At 39.7% G+C, this 22,358-nt stretch overlaps 1 protein-coding gene across 2 annotated transcripts in view; it reads left to right on the top strand.

Moving 5' to 3' along the window:
• The first annotated feature begins 5,323 nt into the window (after window positions 1-5,323).
• The window catches only part of zfpm2a (zinc finger protein, FOG family member 2a), a 198,515-nt gene continuing 181,480 nt past the window's right edge, over window positions 5,324-22,358 (top strand). The window contains exon 1 of one of the 2 annotated variants that reach the window (XM_066645304.1): window positions 5,324-5,460. In XM_066645304.1, coding sequence (XP_066501401.1) covers window positions 5,415-5,460 — 46 coding nt within the window. In that variant the 5' untranslated portion in view covers window positions 5,324-5,414. Of the gene's footprint in view, window positions 5,461-10,527; window positions 10,644-22,358 lie in introns of those variants that run through there. The other variant, XM_066645310.1, reaches the window with a different exon arrangement.

The following is a 22,358-nucleotide window of genomic DNA, read 5'->3' on the forward strand; positions in this document are numbered from 1 at the left end:
AGCTTAGAACTGCCTTCCCCACAATCGTAGCCATTCCCTTGAAGCCTTACTCTAACAGTAGCACAAACCTCACTTTAACCCAAACATTTAATCCAAATTTTACAATAATGAAACTTATTTACAGTCTTTACAGCTGGCTGCTGATTTACAAAAAAAAATACAACAGTTTACTTCAGTGTTTCTGCTTTACAGTGTTTGTGAATGTGTACAAAGACCCGCACACATATACATACATGGTAGCCAACAAACACTCTTCTCCAGTGTAACAAACAAACACACACACATACACACACACTCCCTGTGTCCTCACCTCTTCTGGACAGCCGCCAATACTGTAATGCCAGTTGGTGTGCCCAGCATACAGTGCCATAGCAAATGGCATATCTCTGAGCCATGCTGCTGATGCTACTCTTAAGCCAGGACAGCAGCAGCTCATTTACACACACACACACACACACACACACACACACACACACACACACACATTGCACTTAACCATCATCATTTCTAGAAGAAAACACAGTATTATTTCACCACACTATCCACCATTACTGTGAGAAAGGCCAGAGATGGATCACTGAGCAGTGGAGCCTTGTACATCTTCTCTTCTGCCTTAGGTCCACTGTGTAAAATCTCTTCAGATGTTTTACCAGATCCCATACATTACATTTGGTATGGGGTTGAGTGCTGTATATCATCCAGAACCTGGATTTCTACTATCACTAATGCTATTGTGTCTGAATGACATCACAATTTCAGAGTAATATTCCAACATTAAGACATCATGCATTCTTTAATAAGTATCATGAAACTATATTTTCAAACGCTGTCAGAAAAAGGTACTGTACAGGTACATTATTGGTCACCAAAGGTACAAACAGTGGTTTAAAATTACAGCTATGTTCCCTAAAGACACACTGCAGTCTCCTCCAGAAGGAGAGGGGGATATCTGCAATCTTTCATTGTAGAAATGTGTAAAATAAAAGAACATAATATAAATCCAGGAGATAAAATGTGACGTATGAAATCATTAAAAGCTACAGTTATGATAAAGAATGAGGTACATTTATGTTCCTTAACTAAATGTACTGAGAATGTATCCTTGAGGGTACCACCACAGTGATAGCTTTTTGACAGTGTACATTAACACACGGGCTGGCCCTGAATATTCGACTATTTGGATATTCGTTCACGGGGTAGAAATTGGGTTTGTAATTTTGAGATTCTGATATTTTCATTAACTTGTTTTTTTAATATTATTTTTTTTTTTATTTATTTTTTTTTTTTTTTAATGTGGCTATTAATAAAGGCAACCCTCTACTCCCCTTGTATTCAGCCTTGTCAAAATAAAAGTCTTGAACGTAACCTAAAACAGTCTAACGCCCTACAGCAACCTGCTTAAAATAGGGTGACCAGACGTCCTCTTTTACCCGGACATGTCCTCTTTTTTAGACTTTTCACAAACGTCCGGGATTTTGTTTTTCTAGAGCTTACATAGAACTTCGAGAAGCTTCGTTCAAAAACTAGTCCCGCCCTCCCCTACTCCGATTGGTTCGCTTGAGTGAGAAGGGGGCGTGGTGAAGTAGCCTAAAATCTTTTTATTGGACGGTCTGACTGTAGAGCTACAGTTATTGGTCGATAACCTTCTCTGTAAACATTTAATTGGTCAGTCTTCACGTCAGTAGTCCTTGTTTACGTCAGGCAAAGCTCATGTACCTACCCTCATCTCGAGAAGCTATGCCGAAACGTAAATGTAAGTTCTCGGATGAATTAAAAAATAATTTCCCATGTTTTGTGTAGCAAATAAAGGTGTAAAGGACCTAAAAGCACACATAGGTTCAGCTAAGCATACAACGGCAGCGAGGGGCGAGAGCTTATCACCCTCTCACCCCCCATCTCAGATCTGGTCACCCTACTTAAAACGCTTAGTGGCACCGTATATGCACGAGTTAGCGAACGACTCAGTGAGTGGAGTCATGTTGGGAGCCTCGGTGCAGCCTTAATTTTAAATTAAGCGCTGAGCGCTTGTTTTCTGAACAATAGGGCTGGCCCCAAGTATTTGGGTATTCAGATATTTGTTCAATTGAGTAGGTATTCAGTTTCTAAGGTTGAGATTAGGATATTCAATGTTTTGGATGAATGTGATTATCGATAAATGCAATGTTCCACTCCACCCACAATCAGGCTCCAGCAGTATTCCCCGCTCCACCTGTATTCAGGCTCATCAGCATAAAAGTCTTTGTGCAAATGAAGCCTAAAGCTCAGTCACATAAAACAGCCTAACATTCTAAAACAATACACTTACAACGAAGCGAGGAGATGCCACAGTTCATTTTGTCAGCTTTGTGCCTGAAATTAGAGCACCTCCACTCAAATTAAATGGTTAAATTGTGTATATTCTGTGCACTTAGTTAGCGAGCTAGTTGTCTTTCCCCTAACTTTCCCCCGTCCCCTATTTCCGGCCACTGCCGTATATGGTGCAAATCCGCTCAATCTCTTCGCCAATTGCATTGGGTAAAACAATAAAACGTAGGTTCAAGCCTTAGTAGGGCATTTAAACATCAGTCTTGCAAGAAATCACATATCTAAACAATATTTAAGTATCAACATATAACAGTGTTGTAATTCTTTGTGTGCAAAACTGCATGTGGAACACAACACATTTCCATTTCGCGACAGATATTTCCCTCAGTGTAAAAGTTAGCTTAGCGGTTAGCTTCCTTTTCTCTGAGGGGGAAAATCTACTGCCATTTTAATCCTTACATGTAGAGTACGGATACCAACACAGGACAAACATAATCTCATTGTGAACCTCTCAAAACCACTGAATGTTGTAGCAACTGTCTCGTTTGACTGTCACAAGCAGGGGAGGTGGCCGAAGTTAGGGGGCGCTAGTAATCTTAGCAGTATCGGCACCTACTTAAACAAAAGCGTTTTTATCTAAAAACATATTTTCTTTCTAAGTCAAGCAAGTCTTGTACATTAATCGACACATATTTGACTCCTGAAAAATGTTGATTTGAGTGAGTAAAGTACTTCTATTTATTTACAGTTAGCTAAGATTTCCAATATTGTAATTTAAGTGGCCGGAACTTGGGGTAATTACAGCAGGTTAGCGAACATAGGTAGCGAGAGAGAGGGGGGTATTAAGGCAGGGGTCGGAAGCGGATTTTTTTAACCACGTCACTCCAAGAGTATTCGAATATTCGCCGAAGCTCAGAAGCCCTAAACATGGGATATTCGGGACAGCACTAATTAACACGACACTGAGCAAGTAGTCTACATCATCACTGCTCTGACTAGATATGTGAATATGACTTGGCATTACTAATCAATTCATCACCATGTTAAATTCTCTCATGTTTTCATTTCCCCCCACCATCAGCCACACTCCCACACTCACACTCACACACACACACACACACACACACACACTGTATGTTCTTTAGATTATCAGAGGAATGAACTGCATGCCACTGATTTCCCCAGCGATGGGAACAGTATCATGTTAATTATTTCCACCATCTGGTCCGGCCCATGCTACAGGCAGCCTCCACCCCAAACAGATTTGTACCTGTCAGTCAAACGGCCGAGCGGATAAAGGTCCAGCCCTCCGCAGGCCCGCAGGGAGTTAATCAGAGGGTAAAGTTACTCTACTGGACGCCAGTGTACTTCAGGCCTCAGACAAAATAACCCAGTGTCTATTATTGTCCACAATTATCCATTCATATCAATACCAATTTAAAAAACTCATCCCAAATGCAAAGTCCACACTGGCTGATTATTTTAAAATACAGCAAACACAGAACAGAAACTGTTATTTATATATTTATGCGTGTGTGTGTGAGAGAGAGATACATTGACATCCCAAACACTTTCTATCATTGTTTTATGTTAAACAATATATACAGGATACATTGTTATTAGGCAACATGACCGTACTTAAATATACATAATACATATGGGATTACTCATAACACAGTGTGTTTTGAAATATTAAAGTGCAGTTTTGTGGGAAAGTAACTCAGTGTATGTGTGTGTGGCCAATGACATCAGCAGTGTGTAAACAGTGCGGTGAATTATTCGACAGTGATTTTTTTACAGCAGGTGTTTAACTGGCCGCTCTGCTGTTCACAGATTCATTTAATCCGCCCTGAAACAAAACACAAGAAAATACAAGGTGAACCATCCTTAGTTTTGGAGATGATCTGGCCTTCGCTTCCATCCCGCCGCACCTGCAATTATATCTCACCCAGCACCACCCTTTTGATTCAATTATTGATTGCTTAAAACTGCCTCTTTTTAATTCATGGCTGTTTTGCCTATAGCTTCTTCTTTTTATTTATTTATTTTTTTACAGGATGGAAATATGGCTTCTAACATGTAATCCAACCTTGAGTGATGGAAAAAAAAAAAACGGGTCACGGGGTGAAGAATATCGCCTGGAGGAAGTTAATTAATTTAGAGGCGGAGGTTTATTTAAATGGCCGTGCATGCTGATGACTGGATGGGACGAGAAGAGCAAGGTCAAGTCTATCCTTCTCCTCCATCACACACTTTATGCACAAACCACATAAAAAGCTTGAATAAATGAAGATTCTCTGACATTTACCAGCATACTACAGCAACCCTCACATTTCCTTGCTCAAGTACAGTATTTAAGGTGGCTCTGGGAAATGAAAAATAAAGTGGAGGTAAGAGAAGTGTCGACATACTGGCTACAATGAAGGACTATCAGTGATTTGGTTAAAACTGAGGTGACAGAATCATGCATTTTATGGCTTTCCAGGGTTAACATTTATAAATTATAATTATCATTATATTTTGAAAGTCCCATAAATGTCTTTCCTAAGTTCGAATTACATCAGTTATATTTTGTGTGACATTTTTCTAAAGCTGTTTTTTTTCAATACTGTGCCTTTAAGTCTGACATGTAAATTACCTGTTCTAATTTGCTATCTCCATAGCTAGCTGTCTGGCAGGAATCAAAGATTTCCAGGGACCCCAGGGGGGCGTCATGGTGGCGCAGCAGGTAGGGTTCAAGTCCTGCTCCGGGTGACTGTTTATGAGGAGTTTTGTGTGTTCTTCCTGTGTCTGTGTGGGTTTCCTCCAAGTGCTTCTGTTTGCTTCCTCGGTCCAAAAAACACACGTTGGTGGGCAGACTGGTGACTCCATAGTTTTCCATAGGTATGAGTGAATGTGTGTGTGTGTGTGTTGCCCTGTGTAGGACTGGCGCCCCCTCCAGGGTGTGTTCCTGTCTTGCATCCAATAATTCTGGGTAGGCTCTGGACCCACCGCAGCCCTGAACTAGGTAAGTGCTTACAGACAATAAATGAATGAAAGAATTAATAATTTTCTGTTCTGCATTAAATCTCATTCATTAAGCAGTCCAGCCTTCAACACCTGAAGCACGGATGCAGAAGTCAATGTTTTGTTATCAAAACAAAACAGAACACCAGAGTAAGTCTTTGAATAAAATAACCAAATGCTTTTTAGAGTACTGCCATTTTGCTCACTGGGTTTACGAAGTATAGACTGGGGTCTGCTAATTCTGTTAGTGAGTTTATATTGGTTTAGATTGTCCAGTTTTACTGTATTTCATTTTATTGTCTTATTTATGTTTTAAGATATTGCAATTCTATTTTTAAAGTTATTCTGACCTCATACAGCCTGTCTTGAAAACAAATTTTAATTCCACATACCTTTTTAAAAACGTTACTTGATGAAAACACATTAGCAACATCACAAGCTAGAGTTTGAACACTTTGGGTTAATTTCTGTTCACTCAGAAAAGACAAGCACAACAATCAAACCCAAACTTTTGTATACATCTGTTATTTTTTAGCCAAAGAATTTCAGAAAATAGTGAACTAAAAACTCACTGGGGTTTACCTCAGGTGTACATCTTCAGTACCTTTAGTTTGTATCATATTTTATACAGACACATTGATTTGAATCCAAACTATTTTTTCTGTATCTTTTTCTATTTAAAAAAGTTATTATTTACACTGAGGAAAACAATTGTACCTTAAACATACTACTATCTTTGTACTAATTTAGAGGTACTTTGGTTGTACCTGTAGAGTACCGTTTTCTATGAATAGAGTACGGCCATTTTTTTTTTAAAAGATCTATATTTGTTGATGATTTTGGAGCTCAGAAATAAAGAAAGAGCCAAACCCAGTGCTGCAGAAAGCTAAAGTAGCTTTGAAGTTGCACTGGATCTCTGTTTCCTCTAGTGTGGCACAGTTACAACCCCTTTACTGGAGAGAGAGAGAGAGAGAGAGAGAGAGAGAGAGAGAGAGAGAGAGAGAGAGACTTCTCCTCTTGCCAGCTTGTTATGGGTAGGGGAGGCAGAGGCAGACTGGAGCGAGGCAGATAAAAGCTTCCTCAAGGTGCAGCACCGTTGACTAGTTAACCCCTCGAAATTATGCCGTAGTTTCCGACTCCGTTCCAAAGTCCTGGAATTGGGTTACAAGATAATTTCACACGCGACTTGCTTGTCTTACTTGGCAGTTCAACTGGCTAATTGAAGAAGGCGATTTTCAGTCCCTGCAACTGTTTAAGGAATGATACTTAAAATCTGAGTAATGATGATAAAGGGGATTTTCGGTGACGTGGAAGTTGCTGGATTTTTCGAATATATATGAGCACATTTTCACTCTATGCAAGACCAAACATGGAGGGAGGATAAAATAATAAAGAAAAAGTCTCGGGGCTCAAGGCTGGAAGTTCACTCAAGCTATTTCTTATTTTGGATGTGTGCGAGAAGAGCAAAAATAACTTGCATGCAAATGTGCCAAATTGTTGCAAAAGTTTGGTGATGCCAAATTGAGCCCCCAAATTGTTTTGGATCATGTGTGCAGCCAGTGGTGGAAAGAGTACAGAAAAAAAAACACACACACACACACACATAAAAAAAACACAGAGGCTTGATTCAAGTAGACGTGCTGTCGCTTCAGAGAAAAACTATTCATCACCACTACATTTTGCTGGCCAATTATATGACTGTAGTTGGTTTTTCACTTACTGTTTGAACTAGGATGAACGCACCCAATCTTAACTCTAAAAGACCACTGAAAGATTATAAATGAATGACAGAACTGAACTCTGGCAAAACATATTGCAATTACAAAGTGATTGGTAAATTATTGTGCTGATTTTAAACACCGAGCATGTGTTTTACGCATTAGAGGGGAGCCCTGAAATGTAAAGCGTCAGAGTTTAAATAAGAAACAACAAAACAGACCAGAATAGTAACTGCATTCAGACAGAAGTAGTTCTATAACATTCAGGAAAGTAAGAACAAAAATACGATCATTGTTAATATTACAATCTACAATGGAACAGAAGTGCAGCCATATGTTAACAACATGAACATCCCCATAAAAAGCCAGCAGCATTTTTGATATTTAATACAATGTCAGAGACCACTCTCCAGGTATTTAACTCAAAATGGGCATTTTTCAAAGCCAGCAAAACAAACAAATAATATTTAACAAAAAGTTACACAGAGGTCGTTAAAACATTTTTTTCTTTCTTTATTTATTTACTGTGTCCAATATTTGCATTAATAACAGCTTTACTTTCATTTTGGAGTTTGCTTTCAGTGCTTCAAAGAAATATTTGAGAAAAATATGAGATGGGTTTTTTCCACATATGCAAAGTTCAGTCTTAAGGGTTGGTTACATATTCTGCTTTTTATGATTTAAATAATCTCAAACACATTCACAGATGTTGATGGCTGTGTGGTGGTCCTTCATTGTTGAACCCTACTTTGTTTGGTTAGTCTTTTTTATTTTTATTCTTTCTTCTCAGTAACAGCTTCTTGGCAGGTCCGCGTTCTTTCAGACCCAGAACATCAATGTGTCGTCCCACAGTGAAAGAATGCATAGAAACATGTGTGGATGTTTTCAGACTTGACAAGAGTGGAGCTTTTCTCCTGTTTCTGAAGGAAGAAGGCTCTAAAAAAGTTCATGTTTATCCAATTTTGTCAGTTTTGTTGTGGCACCAGATCTTGCAGTTGTTAGGGGTTCCCTTTTGTCTGTATCTATAGAAACGATATTAACTCCAGTTTTAGAACATCCTTTTCCACTTCTTTCTTTTGAATTTCCCCTAAATTTTAGAGTGTAGATGTATACTGTATATGTACTATACTTCTTTTAAAAAATAAATCCTTGTACAATTTGACTAAAATATAAACAAAACCTCTGACTTTGCAAAGTACTGTAAACATTTTTTAATATTGTTTACACATTTACACTTTTTTTTAGAACAATAACTGAGGCTATATTTCTAACATGACAAAAATAGACTTTACACATTTAATTTACTGGACTGACTTAATCCAATAGTGGATATAACAACTGTTATCCATATAAACAACACTAAGACTACTGTATATATATAAAAAAAAGTCTAAACATCAAATTCTGGGGCTGATTTGAAAGTATATTTACCAGAAAAGAACATTAAGGTCTAAAAATATTCTGTGTAACTTTATATTACTTTTTGTTTCCTAACATATTAAATTAATATATGGCTACATTTATACAGGCCACAAATGTGAATTTTCATATTAATAATTGCTAAATGAAGGACCTTTACTTAATAATTGATTAATATACCTATAAACTAGACACTAAAATGTATTTTAATATGTATTCTTCAAAGTCTGAGGTTTTTGTGGGAGCACTAACATATAAAATGATAGAACTAGCATAAGTAGCATAAATTAAGTCTCAAATTTAAGCAGCACATTTGAAATACAATGCATTGGATATTAGTTTTATTTTATATTAATTTTCAGTGTTTTCCTCAGTGAGTATCTGGATTATATGGATAATAATTTAGAGAATCTACATCCATGTTTATCATTCCAGAAACATCTTAAATATCTTCATATCCCACAGCTTTTTTCAAATGAGTTAAAATTGAAAGGTTTTTAGAAGACCACGCACAGTACCAAAGTATAACACCACACAGAACCATTTATGCATTGAATGGTTTCAAAAGTGTGCACAGTTCTTTAACACCTCAGGAATTAATCCTGTTTAGGCCAACATTTTTGGAGTGCACTTTACATAGGGCTGAAATACCTATTATTATCATCTTTTATTAGGTGAATAAAAATGCTTTCCATTATATATTGGCTGTTATTCACTTCAAATCGTTTCGATTTGTTGCTTACCAGATTTCCATGTGAATTTAAAATGCCAGCTGCCCTTTAAAATGCATCAACATTTCATCATTATAGCTAAAGGAATGCTTGAAAATGGCTTGCAATAAAAGTTTATTTCTTTTTCTTCTCAGTTTTTGGAGGTAAAAGTTTTGTTCTGAGAGTGACATTTAATCATTGCCTGTAGTATAATCGCTCCTTGGATACGATTTTTCTAAGATTGTAGGGTCACAGGCCTATACTCTAAATATAAAAGGTCAATGGAAGACACTGAAAAGGGAATGTTTTATTCACTGACTATGATTTTGCCAAAACTGTGGGACTTGCAGGTCACAATTTGCATGAGCCAAGACTATAAACTTATCATAATGCTAACATAGTTGATTTTTATCGGAGTGTGAAGAAGACAAAAAATAAAAACTACTTCAGACAGTTATCCTGAATACCTTACAACCAAACAAGGGAGAAGGCAGGAGCTAGCCACAACTTTAGCAAAACTCTCAAGATTGTATTCTGACGTTGGGAAATGTATTTGCAATAGTGAAATTGCTTTAAAAAAATGTTTGGTGTAAGGAGGGTATTACAGTGTATCAGCATGTCATTCTCCAAAATGACTTCCATTAACAAATGTTTTTTTCACTCTTAAGTTAGCTGCTTTTATTTTTAGATAGGTGATTTTGTTCTGATAGCAACAATAACAAAGACCCCGTATTAAAACTGTTTTCTAAGAGTGGTTAGTGTTATATGTGGTTAAATATATTTGGAAAACTCAGTAGCTGTATGTGACTGAACATGATAACAGTGATGTATGAGGTAAACGAGTTCACCTGCTCCCGTTTTCCCGCGCATTTTTGCTATCTCGATTATTCAAATAGCTACAATTTATCGTCCAACCACGGCATCAGCCTGTGCAGATAACAGATATAAATGTTACTTTGAGTGGTTGTGTGACTGTACTGGAGTCAAAGAGACGGCGAAGAGAACTCAATTAATGAAAGAATGAATTAATTGGAGGAGCTCTGAGGTAAAAAAAATAAAAAAAACTGGCAGGAGTGGAGTACGGCGTTCAGCAAGGCACAAACCTTATCTTCAAAAACAAAACCGCGAAACGCCTTCACCTCTCCAGTCAGTTCGAGCGGATCGCCTCACCGTGAGCTCGGAGGACGAATAGAGAGAGCGAGCGAGAGAGAGAGGGAGAGAGAGAGAGAGAGAGAGAGGAAGAGATTCAAGAGCGTGCCTGTGAAACGCCGTGAGAGAGAGAGAGAGAGAGAAAAGGAATAGAAGAACCGGAGCTTTAGACGTTGTGAATAACAGAAAAAAAACACCCTTCCTCTTTTTTTTTCCTCCCACCTCACGGTTTCGCTCTTGGATGAACCCGAAGCCGGTGAGCTCCTCCTGGACCCGCTGAGAGCAGCTCAGAGCAGCATGTCCCGAAGAAAGCAGAGCAACCCCCGGCAAATCAAACGTGAGTTTGTGTCATTATTACCACCAAATTCTCCCTCTTCCCGTTGCCGTCTTTCTCTGACAGAAAGCGTAAAAGTTGTTTGCAGTGGCTGGGGGAGTAACGGCTTTCTCTCGCGCGCGCACCGCACGTGCAGTCTCTGACCAGTTTTGTATTCGAACCGATTCGGATTGAGAGCTCACTGGAGTAACGTCTCTCTGCACTTTCACTTGTTTCTAACTCAAACCTGGTCGGTGTGTAGCGGCGGTTGAAGTAATGGCTCTCTCTCTCTCGCGCGCGAGCGCGCGAAGCTCGGTGTGTTTTATTCGAACGAATTCGGTTTGTAACGGGTGTGAAATAACGGCTGTCTCGCGAGCTGTAGGGCAGAACAAATTTTTTTTTTTTGCTCCGACACTTCTGGAGTAACGGTCCTCTCGCGCGCCGCACGTGCAACGTTGATTGGATTGTTTTTATTTGAACTTGTAAAATGGGATAAAAGCCATTTTCTGGGCGATTTTTTTTTTGCACGTGTGTTCCAAAACCAGCGTTGTTTTGGAGCTAAAGAAGAGAAAACTAATCTTTTGAATTTACTTGGTTAGTTGTCGATATATATATATGAAGTACAGTTAAGCGTGGTGGCTCACGAAACGTGTGAAACAGGAGCTACTTGAAATAATTTGGATGTGTGTAACCTTGACAAAGATTATATAGCTAAGTGAATCTGAGCTGTGAACTCAGAAAGCTATGGCACACACACACACACACACACACATTGTTTTAGATAATAATTCTCTCTGTCAAACGCACATACATAAAGTAATTGAGGAGATATATTTTCAAACACCTGCTATATTCAAATAACACAGTTATACACAACAGTAGTGATAATTGTTCTCATATTATTAAGTGTTCAAGTCCAAATCTTTGCCTATGATCAGTGTGGTAAATTAATGCTGCTATTATTCCTGCTGATACTGTCTAATATTGCAAGCATTATATTTGGTATTTTTATAGTATCAAATACTAAACAAATTCTAAATCATCAGTATGTCACCATTTTTTTAAACTTTTCTAAAGCGTGCTGTAATATTTACTAACCTAACACAGCCCTTATTAAATGATGCATGAAAATGTATAAAACCAGCATTGATGCATCAGTGAGCTAATGTGGCATTTTACAGCAGCTGTTTAATGACCGAATGGGCTTCATTGGTCAGATGTTTCCAAAATCTCAGGATATTAAAGCTATATATATATTTAAATGTAACTGGGATACGAATTTAAAAAAGGTTGATACATGCAATCGATTATTGCTAATATATTCCTATAAACTGTGAAATGAAAAGGTGAAATGTTTGTGTTAATATGTGGCAGGGCCTCGAGGAAGCAGGCCGTCTGTGTGTAGGGAAGGCAGTGTGTGTGTGTGTGTGTGTGTGTGTGTGTTTGGTAGCTCTCTCATGAATTGTTCTGAAAGACAGGTTAAATTCTCCCAGAAGGCTATTTGACTCTGTACTGTCCTCGATCAGAGTTAGTGTTGAAGCTATTTTTGCTGTGCTCCAATCAATATCCATATGGCTGTGTGTGTGTGTGTGTGTGTGTGTGTGTCTTGTACGTGTGTGTTTGAATGTAGTAATTAAATTGTGTTCTATATTTAACTGTTTGAATTTAATGTAAATGTTGCAAAATAAAAGGATGTATAATAATAACAACGTAAATACAATAAAATTGGGAACACAATATCACATTTTATCGGTTCCAAAAGAATTAGTGTGTTCCTCAGATAGTGATTAATGAATATAAATAAGTTGACCGATATCCGTTCAGTGGCTGAAACGTTTTTTTTTTGCCAGTGGTACACCGCAGAAGTTATCGAAGTGAATTAAGTTAGTCCCATTCGTTTCCTGAGTGTTTACACTCATCTATAGAATGCAGTGAACCCTTCCCTGTCTGTGATGCTGTTTGTTTTTAAGTTCGATTGTGCTATTGATTAAACTATTTGACAAGTTTGGCAAGTTTGTTTTAAAAAGCTAAACACACACAAAAAGAAATGTCCAGAAATGAACCAAATTTGAAAACATCCTCATTAGCATTTCCACGTCAGGGCCCACGGCTGTCCATGCTGAAACGGAGCTCGGCTTTGAAAGAGAAAAGGTCAAGCTGAGCCTACAGTGGTCCTCCCTAGCAGCGCAGGAGGGGAGCAAAGAGAAGAAAGGCTGTGCGAGGCGACTCGGTGGAAAGTCAGCGCGGCACAGTCGTTTTGAAGGACAAAAAAGGTCTAACGCCTGTTCTAGCTCCCCCCCCACACCCCACCACCTCAAGCAGCCACCCACCCATCCACCAACCACCCCTCCCACCTCCCGTACACCGGCATACGTTGGGGCCCGTTATCTAAAATTGTGATTTATGCAGTATTTTAATATTTTGCTTATTCTTTCCCCTTGGGCGCTCTCGGAGCCATGATAAAAAGGAGATGGTGAAAGAGCGCCATTAATTTGCTCCGATGACTGGGGAGATAGTGCCCGATAATGGGAAAGATAGGGCCGGCAGATATACCATCAGAGGCCCCGATTATTACCATTAAAATTCCAGCCCAGCAATCTGCAGCCGACTGATAATTCCCCTCTCCGTTTCCACCACTTTGGATGATAAGGCAAAAAATAGTCACTCAGTGCTCCTTGATTAGGTTGCCTGGATATCCTGATAATACTGTGATAAATTATGTATTTTTACTCTCTTGTTTTTTGCCAGCAAAACGTTACATCTGATTTCTTTTCTCTCTATTTTTTCCTTTATAAATATATATTTGGTGTTTATTTCTGCCCCCCCCCCCCAACAAAGCAAAAAACCCTCTTACATTTTTTTCTTTGTGTTTAGTATTGTAATAAGAGTTTGATAGAGGGGGGCGATAGAGGAGGAGGCGTTTCGTATGGGAGCACATACAGTATCAGTGTTATCGGGCCCATATCTCTGAGCCAGCTGCTTGCTGCTGTTGTTTTAGCCCTTATCATCCTCCACTCTGCCAATATGCCAATAAATTCTCCAGATTGTTAACCGTTCCAAGGCAGTGGCAGTCAAATTTATGATAGAAAGTGGCAAAAATATTGCTGATGCTGGACAGATTTGCGATTAGCTGTGGCTGTGGCATGATGTGTGAACTCATCTCTCTCTCTCTCTCTCTCTCTCTCTGTTTCTTTCTTTCTTTCTTTCTTTCTTTCTTTCTTTCTTTCTTTCGTTCGTTCCCCCCCCCCCCCCCCCTCCCAGGCATGCTCAGGCTTCAGCCACGTTTACACTGACGAATGTATTCCCCTGCTCTAATAGGCAGGGCAGATATACAGGTTGTTAAATTGAAACCGTGGCCTTTGGTGTAATTTGTCTGTAAAATTGCCCCCAAAGTTGCAACGCGGGGGCTGCGGAGAAGGTGGGATGATGTAAGAAGGGCCTCTCTCCATCTGTTTATGGAGGGAGAGGGAGGAAGGCGCCTCTAACTTGCCTGATGGAAAGTGCTAGACAGAGCAGTGCATGAATTCTTGATGTTTTAACTCTTCAAGCATTGTGCCACTGTCATTAAAAGCACACCGTTTTTTGGTTTTATTTATCCACCAATTTTCAGAATGACTCATTGTGTAAAATTATTATAACTTATAGTTTAGGATTTGTACTTCTCTTCTACGTGTTCTATTTTAGGGAAAGCATGGTGTTTGCATATCAGTGATGAATGCTATTGGTACTCCCCCTGACAAAATGATGGAGTCAGTTTAATTAAAGGATGTTCACCCTCTAAAATAAACAACCATTAGCTAATAGTTTTTTTGACTTTGCGAACCATACTTCAAGAAAATTAAATAAAATATATTTTAAATAATTATGTAAAATTTGGAGTTACCTAGTTGCTGTTCAGTTTGTATTTCTGCAAGAATAAAATGGCACAAGGTTAAAAATGTAAATTAATCTGCTGTGAAAAAGGTAATGGCTACAGAACTTAATGAGCTGTTGGACTTTGCTAATTGAAAGAAAACTTGGCCTTTACCCTGGTGTTGTATGCTAGTCGCAACTTTATTCGATGTGACATGTTGAACGGGTTGCCTTCATATTTTTTGACAAATGATTCATAGGCTTTAAACCTAAAGGCTTGGTTGAAAATAACAGGTAATGCTTTACTGTAACTACATCAACAAGAACTATTGATGGTGTATTTGTAAATAACACAGTTACAGTCATAAACAATATGTACAACCATTAACAACTTCAAAATCTCATATTTAGGAATCACAGTTATTGATTTTCGGGGTTTATATTAAGTACATTAATATAATGATGTATAATGAAATTTGCCTATTTTTATGGAACATATACAATTCTAATCCAACTGTAATTTAAAACATAACCGTATCTATACTCAGATGTTTCTCTACTGTTTATGAACATATAACGAGTGCTTTGTCTATATGTCGTTCCAGTGATCTTTGACTGCAGCAGTGAAATTTCTTTGATTCCTCGATTTATTGACCAGTTGATCCATTGAGAAATTGATTGACTTACTAGGGCTTGCAACTGACTCTGCTGCACTCTTTTATTGGAAAGTGTCTACTTACAAACAAGTTATCATGCTGAATGCACAAAGAGCCCAGTCTGGAAAATGTTTCATTTCAGCATTTAGAAGAAAATCCAGGGAGCGTCTTATGGGATGTAGCTTAGGCCACTGTAGATAGCAGTGTGGCATGCTGGAGTTGGATTGGTGCGTTGGAGAGCTCAGTTTGAGCTCCACTCTTGTAATGGCATATGTAATAGGCTGTCACTTTGACTTCATAGCTTTCTACGCGATGCTCATCTCTGCAGCCCTGAGCTGTAATGCGCCGCCTGATGATGTCACATCGGAGCCAAGCGAGGCCTATCAGCTGACACTCAGATCGCTGGATGGGATTTATCACAGACAACTTAGAATGGTATGGCACTGGGAGAGTGTTTGCTGACTTAGCTGCCAACATGTCAGAGTGGGAGTGTGTGTATGGGTGTGTGTATGTGTATTCATGAATGTGTATTGTAGAGATGGAGCTCTATACACATGAGAGATGGGAGGGGATGTGTTTCTGTCCGTGTGTATACATGTGTGTGGTATAGTGAATGAAGTTGCCATGCTTTGTTGAAGCGTGAATCTTTTTTGTTGTTGTTTTTGGTGTTAGGGATTTTCAATACAAACTAAGCCTTAGAAAATATCACCAAATGTTTTAGTGTATACTGTAAATATTATGAACAATCCTCACTAATCCTAAATGAGTTTCTTTTGTGGCACAGGGAAAAATATTGGCGTTGATTTGACCAATATTTCAAATTAGTATTTACAATATATTTGAGCTACAGCTTTAAATATCTGCATTTTATTAATTCGTCAGCATCTGCAAGTGTGTGTGGTTTATTTTTTTTTCAATGCTAATCCAGATGCACTTACACTACATTTATATATGATTTAAATGTTTATAAGTCAGCATTGACGGATATTAGCTAACGGTCCACAATTCTCACATCAGTGCATCCTTAATTTCTACATCTACATTTCATATCTAAATTGTTTGTATACCAAGACAGAGGTGGCACATTCAGGTCCAGTGCGTAAATATCCTTTCCAGAACTTTGTCTCAGATGGGAAATTGCTGTGGTGATTTGATTGTATTCAGCCAGAATATTAATAATGCTAATATTGTATGACAAAAAGTGGCACAGTAGCGCAGTAGGTTAGTGTCGCAGTCACACAGCTCCAGGGGCCTGGAGGTTGTGGGTTCGATTCCCGCTCCGGGTGACTGTCTGTGAGGAGTTGGTGTGTTCTCCCCGTGTCTGTGTGGGTTTCCTCCGGGTGCTCCGGTTTCCTCCCACAGTCCAAAAACACACGTTGGTAGGTGGATTGGCGACTCAAAAAGTGTCCGTAGGTGTGAGTGTGTGAGTGAATGTGTGTGTGTCTGTGTTGCCCTGTGAAGGACTGGCGCCCCCTCCAGGGTGTATTCCCGCCTTGTGCCCAATGATTCCAGGTAGGCTCTGGACCCACCGCGACCCTGAATTGGATAAGCGGCTACAGATAATGAATGAATGTATGACAAAAAGTTGGCTTGGAGCATGATGACCTTGAGCTCAGTTGCAGCTGCTCCACTGTCCCATTTAGTTCTATATGCATCTGTGAATAGCTGTGAACAAAATTAAATGGCTGGGTCAACCTCACAGTATCTGAATTTATCGATTATAAGGGGTGTGTGTATTTGAGACAAGGAGAAAAGAGACTGTAAGCAGAGGATTGTGGTAAATGTTGTCCACACTAAGCTCAGTGTATCAGGCGATATCTGAGGTTGAGGTTTTGAGTGGCACGTATATTGTATCTCAGCCTCTGGCTAAATTCCATTCTAAACTAAACTCAAACATCAGATGCTTATGCAGAGGGAATCTCAATCTCCTTTGAATGTGACATGCATTGAAAGCCCAGGATGCTGGGGTCTCCCATGCTTAAGTGCCACTTTCTGAGCCACTGACTAGTTCTTCGCAGTGTTCCTCCTAGATTTATGTCAGAGCAAAAATGGTTGCTGCATGCCAACTTTCACAGTGACATCTGTTGGCAGCCAATAACAGCTTGCACTGTTTTTCCTCATCCACGCTCAAGGAGCATCATTCGCATCCTAGTCTGTCTGTTTGAAGCCGCCATATTACACTATGCAAATGGGCATATGCAAATGGAGCCCGCTACAATATACAGACAATTTGTCATTTTTTATCGCGCAGCTATTCATTTGAGATTATTTGTTATTATTGTTATTATTATCACTAGTTGCCTGCTCTGCAGTAAGAGCACGTTCCTGATGGAAATGCGCTGCGATCAGGACCAGTTTGTTTCTGGAATGAATGCGTGACTGGGCCTGTTATGGTGCAAGAGATGATGCAGAGTATAGTGTCAACTGATGGCAGTTTCCTGTGCTGGAAATGTGGATGTTATGTGCTAAGTTGGAGTGGTATGGGCAAGGATTGTCTCTCTCTTTCAGTTTCGTACTGGAAAACTCTGTGATGAAGCAGCGATGCTGGTTTCAAAAGGTGGAGGTCACTTCCGGCCATAGTTTCCTCTTTATCTTCCTTTTTCCTGAATTCTGCTGTAAAGATTCCTGTGAGTCTCTCACAGGCTCTCACAATACCAAAGGAATGGAGACCTGCTGCTATCTGTCCAGGGGTCTAGAGGGTTTGTAATAACATCACAAACTTTGGGCCTGTTTAGACTTTGTTTCATGTCTGAATTTTGGCTGAATTCTGTTTACACTTTGGAGTGTTCCCACTGAATTTACTTTCCCATGTAAGAAAACATGGATGTGTTTTCGAATTTAGGGTACTTCCTACTGTGAAGATTGGCTGTAGCCAGCTACGACCAGTGTATTACAACTTGTCAAATGTTGGAAAAACCTTTGCAGAATGCTGTGTCTGGCAGCTGCTTTGATTTAGCAAGTGGTCTGTTCTATTGTGAATCCATTGGTGTATTTGAGCACAAGGAACAACTTGTATAGACGCGAGGAATACCTATTTTTTTATGTGTACTACTTCAGCCATTGAAATAGATTTGTGGGAAAGTGGGAAACACTTTAGTTTTGTTTCAGATCCACCATTCAGACTTTAAACCACTGGAACCAACAAAATACTCAGATCTTCTCCATCTCCATCTTGAAGGACCCAACAAGATCAAATGGCGAAACTGCGCTTGACAAATCCCCATCGTCTCCCGGCCCCATTTTACGTGCCTGATATCAGCGATTCTTACTGAGCCGCAGGTACCAATTGACTTTCAGCCTCCCAGTTAATAGCCTTGTCTCGTGCTTGTACGGATCAATATCGGTATTAATTAATCAGCATTATCAGACGCGGGATCTGGTTCGCTTCGTTGTAACATCAGCAAAATATCAATAGGCAGAGTGGACTCCCCTGATCGCCATGGCAACTTCATCTCTCAGGTCAAAGGAAGTTTATCTTATCTTGTGCACGGAGAGTGGCAAACTGCTTAGGAATCTAGCTTAGACTCTAAGATCATCGATTGGTCTTTTTTGTCTTGCTCCCTTTCCCCCTGTTGTTTGAAGGGGGAGGGGGCGGAGGCTGCATTCTAATCACAACAAAGATGTGAGATTTAAATATTGATGTTCAAAGGCTGTTTGCGGAGGGGCCTGGAGTGGTGCTCGGGCTCAAGTACGTCCTTTTAAAGCCTAAACAAAGCTCTGATTATCGGTTTGCGTGCTTGGGTGTGACTGTGTTTATAGAGACAGGGAATTTACAGAAGCTATGAAAAAAAAAAAAAAATGCAATTGTAATCTGGCTTCTTTTGAGTCTGATTCTCCAGTTATGGTTGGAAACGTTTGAATATTGTTAACCGGTATCCTCAGTGAAGGTTTATTTATGATGTTGTGCTGGCACCGTTTAAGCAAAGGATTGGATGTGCGCAGATAAATTGTAGAGGTGAGGGTAACTTTTCATGTTTTTTTTAATGAAAGTGCCCATCTGTCTATGCAAGCATCAGTGAGCCCTGAGGACATTCCTGTGCACTGACAACAAGCATGCACACACTCACCACTCACACACTGAATGAAGCCCTCTTGTATTGAGTTACATCAGTGTTGTGTTTTCTCTAAATGACATATCCAGGTTTGAAGAATTTGTATTCGTTTATATCGTATTATGCTTTTAATTATGAGTATATTCTGTAAATAATAGTCTCGGGCGTCTTTAGGTTGTGGGTGTGATGTCATACATTTCACCTGGGTGTCTTTGCTTCTCAGCAGTTTAACACGTCTGCAGCCGATAATAAAATTGGCAGCTGTTTCGATTTGAAAGAAGGACCTTTGAAATTTTTAATTGCAATGTAAACAATTCATCTTTCAGTTCTAGACATAGGAAAATAGTTAGTCCCTGAGAACTCATCGTGTGATCACAACAGTACAAGGCTCTCCTTTCTTTCTCTCACTGTTTCTCTCCCCTTTCTTTACTTGAGGTGCTAGGTATAGCCCGGTTGGCCAATGGGATCCAACACCATCATATTCCTCATCATCCTTACAACAGTTCCACAAGAGAGGAACACAGAGAAGCTTGCATTTCTTCTTCTCTTTCTTTTCCTCTCTCTCTCTCTCTCTCTCTCTCTCTCTCTCTCCTCTCCTGCTCCTCTGCCTCGGGGACATAGTCGCCTCATTTAACATTCTGAGTTTGGCCCCAGCCGAAAGGGGCAGCAGGCGGAGAGAGAGTGAAAGGGGGCCAGCGCACACATCACAAATTCAATCATTTCACTCGCACATTCCCTTTCACCCCGGCCGTTCCACGCGCCTCCACTGCCGAGATACAGCTCAATTAAGTGTGTTTGGTTAGTCTGCGGTACTCGCGGTCACTGTGCAGACCTTATATATTTTTTTCATTTTTTTTTTCATTTTTTTTCTTCTAACTTGACTGGAATCTTAGCATGTAATGAATATGGATATTGGGTCTTGAGCTGATTTGGCTTATGACCAGGAGTGAGACACAACAGACCTGAATAAACACACATGCCCACACACACACACACATATATTCACACACCCTCACACTCTGTTTCATCCTCAAAGGCAGCCAGAGAAGGGAGCATTTTCTTTGAAATGAAGTGAATACTACATCTGGCCAAAATCAGCAGCCACCAGTTTAAAACCAATGGCGATTCCATATAGCTTCTTCGTTCAGATTGGCTCTGTTCCACTTCTGACCGCCGATGCTTTCTTTGCTTTTTTGACCCCCACTTTTTCACCACACGTCAACTCTCTTTAAAAGCACACAGTGTACGCTTCTTTGACTTTGAAATATGTCGACCCCCATTGAGAGTAAGCTGATTGCCAGGATGTTCGAAGGTTCACTCTTGGCATTAGTGTTTATAAGCGCAGGGTTTGGGATGTAAAAAAAAAAAGAGGATGTTGGAAATTTCCTCCAGCATTAGGTTGAACACCCCCCCCCCACACACACACACACCCCATACCCAGACTCAACCCATTAAGGAATCGGTACTGAGGAGGATTATATGGCAAGCCTCTCATTTCGATTTGTACATCAGCATTTTCCCGACCCGAGAACACAAAGCGGACGGTGTCTTAAGAGCTGGCTGGAAAATTACACATGACAAAGCCCTGGCAAGTAAACAGATCAACAATTTATGTCAGGAAGGTTAGGAATACTGTACAAACTTAAGAACATGACTTTAAGATGGCTGTGTTTTGATCTGCAGAGGGGTAAATCATCTCATGGCTTTGACAGTGCTGCTTACATCTTGGTGAAATGATTTGGCAGATCATTAAGTGACTATAATTAGCTTTATGTGCTGTACTTATATATGGCATAGTTCAGACGCCTTGCTCATTTGAAACCAAGAGCAGGGACAGGATCAGAAACAGTGGCGTTAACACTGATGTTATTTTAATGGACATTTTGGCCTTCGGTTTTTTTCCTAAAGAGATGGTGCTCTGATTGTGATTTTAATACCACTCAGTTAAAGACGTGTACCTCAAAATTCACATATCTAATAAATATCAGTAAGGTTCATATTAGAAACAAAAAGATTAAAGATTGCTCGTCTTGTGGAATGTGCATGATGTCGCCATAGTACTGCTAGTCATTTGTATTATACATATTGGGTTATTATGAGGTTAGCAGATAAGGTTGAAGTCAGCAGAACAGTGGTGTCACATTAAAAGCTTTGAGGAAACATAGATTTTTTTTATGAATTCATGAATTATTTTAAAAAAAAGAACAGTGCAAGCACTTATTAAAATAAAGTGATGCATAATGGCCCTCTTCAGGGGGTGTTCTTGTCTTGCACCTGATGATTCCAGGTAGGGTCTGGACCGACCATGACCCCTGATCAATTCTCAAGCTTTTTATAATTGACCAGCATTTATTTTGTTTGCTTTTTTATTAATACACCTTCTATGTATTTTTTCTACATGTCCTCATGTTGCTCTACTCAGAACCCTCGCTTGTTTTATGTGTTTAAAGTTTGAGGTGCACAGTTTTGATCATCTCCAACTACTTCTTAAGCCACTGGAGCAGGAAACAACTGGGTCAGTTGATAAGGAGAACAGCTGAAAACCCCTCTGTGATAAAAAAGAGGGAAGAGCTGATTGATTGATGCCTGGTTCTGCCTCCGTCTCACACGTTTGACAGTTCGTTTGGGATCTGATGATTCTGCGTCTCAGATTGAAGTGGAGAGGCAGCTAGGCAAATAAGAAGGACAAGAAGGTCACAGACGTCTATCTTCCTCTCTCTCTCTCTCTCTCTCTCTCTCTCTCTCGCTCTCTCTCTCTCTATCCGTATTTTTCTTTCTGCTGCTCCACCTTTGACTGCCTTTAGGAAACAGGAGGAGCAATGCATGAGTGCAGAACAGGTCACAGTGCTGGTAAGAGCACATTTTCCACGACATTGTTGAATGTATTTCATTACTTGTCGCTGTGGATGTACAGTGGCTTGTTGCATAAGCACTGGCATGTAGGTGTTACTCAATAGGTTCTTTGCCTTGAATGAAAGACATGCAAGGAACTTGCACACTAAGCTTGATATAACTAAGCTTGGACTTAGTATAAGTTCATAAATACCTGCTGGATTACTGCAATAGGTTTTACTATCATCATTAAAATTTAACATTAGTCATAAAGTACCACATCTGGACATTAAAAAGCGTAACTCTGTAGCTCATCATGGTGTTGGGGAATGATTCATTTTGCCTAA

The sequence above is a fragment of the Hoplias malabaricus genome, chromosome 1, assembly GCF_029633855.1.
Source record: "Hoplias malabaricus isolate fHopMal1 chromosome 1, fHopMal1.hap1, whole genome shotgun sequence".
NCBI classification, from domain to species: domain Eukaryota; kingdom Metazoa; phylum Chordata; class Actinopteri; order Characiformes; family Erythrinidae; genus Hoplias; species Hoplias malabaricus.